General features: G+C 43.8%; 1 protein-coding gene across 1 annotated transcript in view; it reads left to right on the top strand.

The window, feature by feature from the left end:
* The window catches only part of KLHL2 (kelch like family member 2), a 115915-nt gene that overhangs the window by 15556 nt on the left and 90500 nt on the right, over positions 1-9859 (top strand). The window contains exon 2 of the mRNA XM_023519472.1: positions 1396-1521. Within this exon, the coding sequence (XP_023375240.1) occupies positions 1396-1521 (126 nt within the window). The remainder of the gene's footprint in view (positions 1-1395; positions 1522-9859) is intronic.

Genomic DNA, 9859 nt, shown 5'->3' on the forward strand with positions numbered 1-9859 from the left:
TCATTCTCAGTTACAGATCAGCAATTTCTTGCTTCATCTCTGGATTTATTGAACAATCACCTGAAAACTGCTCGTATCATTGCCCTACTAAATACCAACCATCTCAAACTGAAGAAAAACCAAAGAATTCCTGTAAATACCCTTCCTCTCCCCCTCCTATTCTTTTTACGTGTAGCCCACACAGCCCCCACGCCTGCAAAAAGCAGTCAAAAGAGAAGCCATGCCCATTACCCTATCTCCTTATAATAAACTAAAAAGGCTGGTATGATAGATCAGACGTACCTGCCCAAATAAACTTGCCCCACCTAGGAAGGGTCAGACTCATGTCCCTCCCAGGAAATAGGAATGCCACCAATCCTGACTGCCCTAACCCTTTAAATCCCTGTCCGCCATAGCCCATGTATGGATTTGTCCCTGGTCAGGAATCTCACCCACCTGCTCTCTTGGTGGAATAAAGGCCACTCTAACTGTGTGAATTTGATCTCCATTTTCCTTTTGTCTTGCATCTCAGAACGATCTTATCCTTGGATCTGGAATCTTTCAAATATAGCTTCGTGCTCTTAAAACTTGTACATTTAAATATTCCTTATTTAATGTAGGAAACAGTATTGAATATCAGTGAAAAGAATAAGATCTCCATTCGTACCCAGCTCTACCATTCATTTACCAAGTTACTAAAAAAATTACCTGTTGAGGGGTGGCGCCTGTGGCTCAAGGAGTGGGGCACCGGCCTCATATACTGGAGGTGGCGGGTTCAAGCCCAGCCCCGGCCAAAACTGCAAAAAATATATATTGTTAAAAAAAACTACCTGTTGAATGGGGTAATAACAATAATTAGCTCACGGAGTTGTGAGGATTAACCACTGAGCTTGGTGGCTGCCTTGTGAATATAAACGTTAGCTGACATGATTAATCTCTCGTTAGTGAAGCCCCAAACTATGTGGGGTAAATATTTTTGCAGGTAGACAGCAGAACTTAAATCAGTTTCTGAGTTTCTGAAGTTTGTATAAAATATAACCTGCTCCTGCCTTGGTTTGTTGATAATGTGTGACTGTAGCCGATTGTAAGGGCAAGTTGATTTCCAACAGAAAAGATTGATTCTCAGCATTTTTACTTGGAGATACCTGTTGGACCACTGTTACTGAATTGTCTGTGCTCATCTTTGACAGAACTTTAACCCTAGGGAGATAATTGCACACTCTTCTGTTGAGACCATAGTGACCACCAGAAAGTGTGCTGACATGCAAAAGTGTCTGAATCTTACCTTGGCAAGGCCTGTCAGACTTTGAACACATAGGGGAGGGAGGCATTCGCTGTGTCTCTTATAGCTCAGTAAGCCCAAACTAAATTATCTTTAATAACATCTTTTTCTATTTTTTGTTCTTTTATGTACAGATGCACAAAGCAGGGTCATCAGAAGCCTCTCGATTCAAAAGATGATAATACAGAAAAACACTGCCCAGTGACAGTGAACCCTTGGCATATGAAGAAAGCTTTCAAAGTCATGAACGAGCTGCGAAGGTATCATAACACTTATGTACATGTAACCGTGGTCTCTTCCCTTTATTTTTCAGTTGTTTATAGTGATTATGCAACCCCCTCATTGTTGCTTTGTTTGACACAGGGAACATTAAAAGCTTTTTCTGCAGGTTTTTTTTAAAGGAGGAGAGCAAATGATTTATCAGAAGCAGGGATGATGTAGCCTCTAGCGACCTATGGCTAGTTCTGTAGGTGGGAAACACACCGTGGGTTCTGAGGCAGTGCAAAAAGTGGAAATGTTAAATGTTTCATTAATAATTTTGATGATTGATTAATTAAATGTTGATTACATGTGGAAATGACAAAATGTTGGGTGTTTTGAGTTTAATAGAATATATTATTGAAATTAATTTCAGATATATATATATGTTTTTTGCCTTCTAATGTGATTACTAGAAATCGTGAGTTGCGTTATACTTCTGCTGGACAGTACTGCCTTGCCCTAGGGCTTCTGACTTGCCCTCACAAAGAATGTGGAAAGACATTTTTAGACAGAGAACAGTGCAACTCTATTTTTGGTGGTGGTGGTGGTGGTTTTGGGGAGTAAGTGACCTGCCCATTGCCAAGGTAACTCTCCAGTCCATTAAGAGCCGCTGCAGTGGGAAAAACTTGACCTTACAGGTTGACTGAAAAATGAGTAGCTTTTTTTGTCAACTAAAAGGCTAACATGAGTATTAACAGTCTTGGTTTTATTTTCTTAGCACTTTGTAAAAGATTTACTCTTTCCCACTTTGTGTTTATAAAGGTACTCTCTACCTAAAAGGCTGAAAGCTTGGCTAAGAAGGGACCAAACTTTCCCCATCGCTCTGTGCTAGTTATTCCCAAAAGCCAGGTCCATCATTTGTTTCTTCTTTAATTAAATTAGTGAGTCAATAACTACCTTTCTTTTTTTTTAAATTTTTCCCCCAATAAGCTTTTATTTTTTTAATTATTATTATTTTTTATTAAATCATAACTTTGTACATTGATGCATTTATGGGGTTTAGGCTACTGCTTCCACATATAATGTGAAATGCTTACATTGAACTAAGTAACACATCCATCACAATTACAGTTGTTTCTTAATAGTTTTGAAATATACCATTGCATCATGCACATTAGGTGAGGTCCCCCCAAATGCCCTCCCTTAACCCCCTCCCCTTTCTCTCTTCCCTTCTACGTTCTGGACTATAGTTAGGTTTTGCCATTCATATGAGTGTGTAGGTGATTATATATCAATTTCATAGTAGTATTGAGTACATTGGATATTTTTTTTCATTCTTAAGATACTTTACTAAGAAGAATATGTTCCAGTTCCATCCAGGTAAACATAAAAGATGTAAAGTCTTGATCTTTTTTATGGCTGCATAGTATTCCATGGTGTACATATACCACAATTTGTTAATCCATTCATGGGTCAATGGGCATTTGGGCTGTTTCCATGTCTTGGCTATTATGAATTGGGCTGCAATAAACATTCTGGTGCAGATGTCTTTGTTGTAAAATGATTTTTGATCATCTGGGTATATATACTTAGTAAAGGAATTGCAGACTCAAATGGTAGGTCTACTTTTAGTTCCTTGAGTATTCTCCAAACTTCTTTCGAAAAAGGCTGTATTAGCTTGCATTCCCACCAGCAGTGTAGAAGTGTTCCCTTCTCTCCGCATCCTCGCCAACGTCTGTAGTTTTGGGATTTTGTGATGTGGGCTAATCTTACTGGAGTTAGATGATATCTCAAAGTGGTTTTGATTTTCATTTATCTGATGACTAAGGATGATGAGCATTTTTTTCATGTGTTTGTAGGCCATGTGCCTGTCTTCATCCGAGAAGTTTCTGTTCAAGTCTCTTGCCCACATAGAAATGGGGTTATTTGTTCTTTTCTTATTGATTAGTTTGAGTTCTCTGTAGATTCTAGTTATCAGACCTTTTTTGGAAACATAACCTGCAAAATCTCCTATTCTGAAGGTTGTTTGCTTTACTTACTTTAATAACTATTTTTCAGGTACTGGAGAAACAATGGTGAGCAAAACCAGGTATGGTTGCCACCCTCACGGGGCTTAGGGCTGACTGCAGGAAGCAGGCATCCATCAGACAATCATGGAGAAATTTGTAATACCAGCAAGCTGCAGAGGGGGGCTCTCTGGAGCTAGGAAGGGAGATAATGGTGGTCTACAAGGAATAGAGGTAAGGAGATAAAGTCAGCATGAGAGTGGGGAGATGAGGGAACAGTGTTTCAGGGACAGGGAGCATCCATGCTGGTGTCTACGCTGGGAAGCCCCTGGGGGAGCTGAAGATAGTGATGTGGCCCTGGGGTCAGCAGGAGAGGTGGCTGAGTGGGTAGGAGAGGGCCTGACATGCCGTCTTTATCAGGAGTTGCCTTGGGTGGACGTCATTGGAACGTTTTGAGCAGGGGTATAACCTGATCAGATCTGCACTTTTAAAAAGGATGCTCTGGCTTCTGCGTAGAGAATGGACTGGAGAGGGACAAAAGAAAGTTAAGCTTGACAGTGATCATTTGATGATTTGCTTGCTAGTACTGCTCCAACAACATTTTCAGAATGTGAGTTTTCATTTGTTCTTTGGGAAAACAAATACCTGGAGTAATCAGCAGACCTGGCAGTACTGTTTCAGTTTTTTAATCCTGTTGTGACAGTAGTTATTAGAATGTAAAATGTAGTGGGTACTTAAGAGAAATAGTCTGGTTATTTTAAGACTAGGATCTTTAATAGCTCTTCTTTCTTTTTGAAGTCTAAACACATTGACTTTTAGTAGGACTGTTAGGTCCAGCCAGAGGAGGATATGCCCTGGTTTGGGGTTTCAGTGCTGAAGAAAGAGCTTGGGTGCTGAGCGATGATGGAGTGACACAGACACTTCATCCACAGAGCAGTCACTCATGTACATGTTCATCATAGAATGAAAGTAAAGTATACGGTCCCTCTCTGTACGTGGGGAAGAGACCCTGAAGCCTGAGTGTGCCGTCTTTCCCATGCTCACTAGTTCCTCTTGCCTTAACACTCCGCATGGACGTGTTTGGGTTAGGAAATAGTCTTCTTTATGCATGCATCTCCCCACTCCCCAGAGACCCTGTGGTGGGCAGAGGGATGTCCACATCTGTAATGTTAATTGGATGGTAATGACCCCCCCCCCCAATCAGGTTAGGGTTGCTGTGTGTTCCTAGCTGCAGTTTTGGTTTCACAGTTTGGTTCCTGCTCTCCACCCTCAGCCACTTCCCTGCCATTTGTTTACCCCCCACCTGACCTGAGGTTGGAGAGCAGGAATGTTCCACTCCTGGGGACCTGGAGTGGGTGTCCTATGAAGTGGTGTCCTGTGAGTGGGTCTCTGCTGACAGGCACGACTCACGAAAATGCAGGGAGGGACCATGGAGCTCCTTCCCCTGAGGTGAATGGCCCCAGTCTGGGACACAGTCTTTGGTCTCAGCCTAATTGTTTTACTTTTTGAGCCTTCACTGTAAAATGAATTGAGCAGAGGTTCCTGCTGCTCTGATGTGGTCTGAGCCTAGGAGATCTTTCCTTGCCTCCCTGCAGACCCCCGTGATGGCCTTTCCTAGTCCAAGGATTACTTTGCTCAAGCTTTTATTCCTCTGTCCTGTGTTGGGTGTGAACTGTGTGACTGTGAAATACCACCTTCTTCTTTGTGTTGCGCCATCTCAGGGGCTAGCGTGTCACTGGGCTGGTAACTGCCGGTTTTCAGAACAAAGAATGACCTTTGCATAGCTGTGTTGACTGCTAGGCCTGGATCATTTTAGTGAAGACACTAGTCGGTGGTGTTTTGGAAAAGAAACTGTCTTTAGGTCCTTTTTAAAAAATGTCATTCTCTTCCCTTCTCATCCTTTATAGCCAATTTGAGTAACTCTTTAAAAAAAAAAATCTCTGAAGTGTTATACCTTGTACAGCTGAAATTTATTATTTCCGGTCCTTGCATCAACTTCCTGTTGCCAGGAAAGGGTAGCCGAGAGTGGTTTCCGGGCTTCTGGAAAGGGAGAACTTCCTTGTTCTTGCCTGTCCACTCTCAGGCTGTCCCCTTAGAGTGGTGGAGTGACGGCTGTGCTCTACAGAATGTTTCTGTTGACCTTTGGCTGATGGAAACACAATTTTAGGAACAAAAGTCACTTTCAGTTATAGTTCATGTAAGGTTTGGTGGTGAGAATGGAGGGAGAACAGGAGGGTTACAAGATTTAAGTTATAGAATTAAAATTGCTTTATAGAAAAAGAACATGACAGTTTATTTTCTTAAACTAATGTTGTTATGCCCAGAGTCCTAACTCTATATTCCAACCTGATATGAGCTTGAATAACTTAAAATTATTTGGTTTAAACACACTTGCAGTCACTTCTAAACAGTGTAGTCAACAAGTATTTGTGAGCACCTGGTCTTCTGTGAAATCTGCTCTCTCGTCTGGAAGGCCGTGTGGGATCCCAAACCATTGTCAGACTTGGCCTGTGCCCTCTGAGTGTCTGGAGAGCTACTGGAGAGCTGCTGGAGAGAGGAGGTGGTGAAAGGTTGTGTTCAATCCCTGGGCGCCAGAAAGGGCTCTCCCGGGAGAACTGCCGCTTGGAGCTTCCACTGGTCCCTGATGGCGCAGTAGGGCTCATTGTGCAGGGGAGGGAGCACGAGCTCTGGAGGGCCTACAGGTAACCTGTTGGGTAAAGTGAATCAGTGGTTCCTGCTGGGGAGTCTGTGCAGAAAAGGTTAGAAAGCAGGAGAGTGACAGGGTCATGGCAGTCTTCATGTTAGGATGAATTTGGACTGAATTTCTTTGGGCCATGGGGTTCTGTGGAGGTTTTTGAGAAGGAGAGGGTCATGCTGAGGGCATTGATGAGGGAGGAACCAACCGCCTATTCAGCAGCACCTCTGTGATGGGAAATTCAGTTTTTAGCTTTAAGTTTTCTATGCATGGGCTCGGTGCCCGTAGCACGGTGGTTACGGCGCCAGCCACATACACTGAGGCTGGCAGGTTTGAACCTGGCCCAGGCCAGCTAAAAACAACAATGACAACTGCAACAAAAAATAGCCAGGCGTTGTGACGAGCACCTGTGATCCCTCCCAGCTACTTGGGAGGCTGAGGCAAGAGAATCACTTAAGCCCAAGAGTTGGAGGTTGCTGTGAGCTGTGACGCCATGGCACTCTACCAAGGGCGACACAGTGAGACTCCACCTCCAAATATATATATATATAAAAGTTTTTCATGCATGGGAAAATTTAGAAATCATGGGAGGAAGTTTTTCAAAACACTAGCATTTTCAGAATCAAACTAGTAGGTGTTCACAGGGTGCTTCCTGCGGGCAGCACACTATATTGTGTTTACGGACACAGAAGCAGAAGAGATCCCTGACAGGAGTTTTATTGAGAAAATTAGATTGCCACTGGTGTGAGGCGACTAAGAAGTGGCATTATGTCTTTAAAATAAATTAAAAAAGGGAAAAGAAAACTTCTGTTTTCTAAGACATGGGTAAAACTACTTGAGCTTTAATAATTTCATTGCACCCAGTGCGTGGGCGCAACCTAGTAGATTTATTTATTTTTATTTTTTTGGCCAGGGCTAGGCTTGAACCCACCACCTCCAGCATATGGGGTCAGCACCCTACTCCTTTGAGCCACAGGCACCACCCCTAGTAGATTTATTTAGAAGAAATATAATGTTGATCTTTAATATTTACGAGTTGAACATGATCAGTATGGCTAAGTTATATGAAGTAGTTCACATTTTAGTGTGTATCCTACACAATCCATAAATATTTAGTTGTTCATTTGTAAAAGCATTTCTTAAATTTCAGAAGTTATTTGTGCAAAATAGCTTAAAGCACTCTCTTATTTCACCCTCTGGACCTGAGAACCTGAAAAACCACTGTGACTGTCTTCTATCCCCAGAACCTGCTGTGAGGGTCTTTTCCTGTATTTCCTGTATTCAGGAATGATGGCTAAATCCTGAGAGCCAGGTAGACCAGTAAACTGGTTTGCTTAATAGTTGACATTGAGTATTGTTGAAAAAAGAGATTCTTAGATGAATGATAAATAACAGTAAGAGAAATAATGCAACAATTGCTGGGGAATTGGGTGACGGGGTGAAGTGGTTAGATGGGGTGGGGGAGTGGTCTGTGGGGTTAAGGAAGAAGATTACTGTTAATTCCTCCCCAGGATTTTAGACATCACGGACTGGGATCGTACTAGGATCAGATTGCTTGTTGTGCATCTGTGGCCACTTTGGGTTGTGGCTGCCTTGGTACCGTGGTTATTGTATGAATTCAGACCCTTTTACTTAGATGGCAATTACATTAGACATTGACCTTGAGAGAGTTTGCCTTTCTCTGCATAGCTTTGTATCACGGTTTCTAAGAGCTTCTGTGATTTTTTTTTTATTGCACTAATTTATGTGTTTTGTGTAGTAGAGCACTGTCCGGTTCTTTTGTTTTCCTGTTGTAGTAAAGTAGAATGTAAGATATTCCTTGAGGGAAAGAGCAGTGGGAAGAGCAGTGCTCAAATGAAGCAGGCTTGTTTATGTAAGAAAGCTTAAAGGCCACCTGTAATCCCACACTCTGGGAGGCTGAGGCAGGTGGGTTGCTTGAGCTCAGGAGTTCAAGACCAGCCTGAGTAAGAGCAAGACCTCCATATCTACTAAAAAGAAAAAGTACCCAGGGGTAGTGGCAGGCACCTGTAGTCCTAGCTATTAAGGAGGCTGAGGCAAGAGGATCACTTGAACCCAGAAGTATGAGGCTGCTGTCTTCATTTTATCTGAAAAGAGTGATAAATTGTCTATGCTGGGATCCTTTACTAAAACAGATTCTAAGTTATTGACAGAAATAGGTTTTCCTATGATTTTCCAAGGCGACTGCTGGCCTCTTCTTGCTTTGTGTGTGAGCATCCCAGTGGGTGCAAGTCTGGTGGGGTCTCGGGGTGGTGAGTCTCCTCACATCACACTTGCATCTGCCCTGTGTTTACTGCCTGCTGCAGAAATTCTCAGATTCTGCCATTTGTGATGGTTTTAAGAAGTAGAGTTGGGGGGAGGGGTACTAAGGGCAGGGAGGAGGATGGCGTGCTTTCATTGAATGGGCACGGGTGTGGGGTGGGGGAGGTTTGGCATACCTTTTATGTGTGGGATGTAACCACGAGACAAAATCTGCCTAACAGAATGGAATACTTTGGCCTGATTGCTTGGACCCTCACATTAACTGCAAATAAATACACTTAAAAAAAAAAAAAAAGGAGGAGGAGGAAGGTTGAGTGTGTTGGCTCACACATATAATCCTAGCACTCTGGGAAGGTGAGTTGTGAATATTCCTTGAGCTCAGGAGTTAGAGGCTGGCTTAAGAGTGAGACCCCTGTCTCTACCAAAAATAGAAAAGAAACTATCTGGGCATTGTGGTGGGCACCTGTGGTCCCAGCTATTCAAGAGGCTGAGGCGAGAGGATTGCTCCAGCCCTAGATTTTGAGGTTGCTGTGAGCTGTGATGATGCCACAGCAACTCTACCAAGGGTGACAGTGAGACTCTGTCTCAAAAAATGAGTTCAAAGAAAGAAGATGGGTTGATCTTTGAGGTTACTGTATTTTAGCCAGGTGCATCTGCCTGGTCTGTTAGGTGACAGCATCAGGTGTGGGTGCTGTGATTACACGTGACTAATTCACGTGGGAATCAGGAAGCAGCTCACTTCCCCACACCACTTCCCTAAAACACCCCGGGGGCCCCATGCTCGGTGATGCCGCCGGTCCTGACCTCACCACACCACTTCCCTAGATGCCAGGGGTCCCCTGCTTGGTGATGCTGCTAGTCCTGAGCTCTCCACCCCATTTTCTTAGACACCAGGGGCCCCGTGCTCAGTGACGACACTGGTCCAGACCTCCCCACCCCACTTCCATAGACGCCAGGGGCCCTGTGCTCAGTGATGCCGCCGGTCCTGACCTCCTGGCCCCTGTCTCTTTTTATGTTGCTCTTGTTTCTCTGTCCCAGCCCCTGATGCTGTCCCTCTCATACTGACTGGATGCGTTCTAAGCTCTAGTTTGTGTTTGCCACATAGATTCTGGCTAGTAGCTCACCCCCCAGCCTGGCACCTCGGCTGGCATTGCAGTTCTGTCTGGGTGGCGCCTCCAGACTTCTGGCACCTGAGCAAGAAAGGTAGGTGGGTGGACGCCATGTAATCTCCCCACTGCCCCCACACTTCCAGTAGGAAGGAAATTCTTGTTTCATTGTTTACTAATTATGTTTGCTATCTCAGAGCCCCATGGCACTTTTTACTTTTAAGAAGATGTGTAGGCTCGGTGCCTGTGGCTCAAGCGGCTAAGGCGCCAGCCACATACACCTAAGATGGCGGGTTCGAATCCCCAGCCC

Source organism: Otolemur garnettii, unplaced genomic scaffold (assembly GCF_000181295.1).
Source record: "Otolemur garnettii isolate 467f Iridium unplaced genomic scaffold, OtoGar3 scaffold00177, whole genome shotgun sequence".
NCBI classification, from domain to species: Eukaryota; Metazoa; Chordata; class Mammalia; order Primates; family Galagidae; genus Otolemur; species Otolemur garnettii.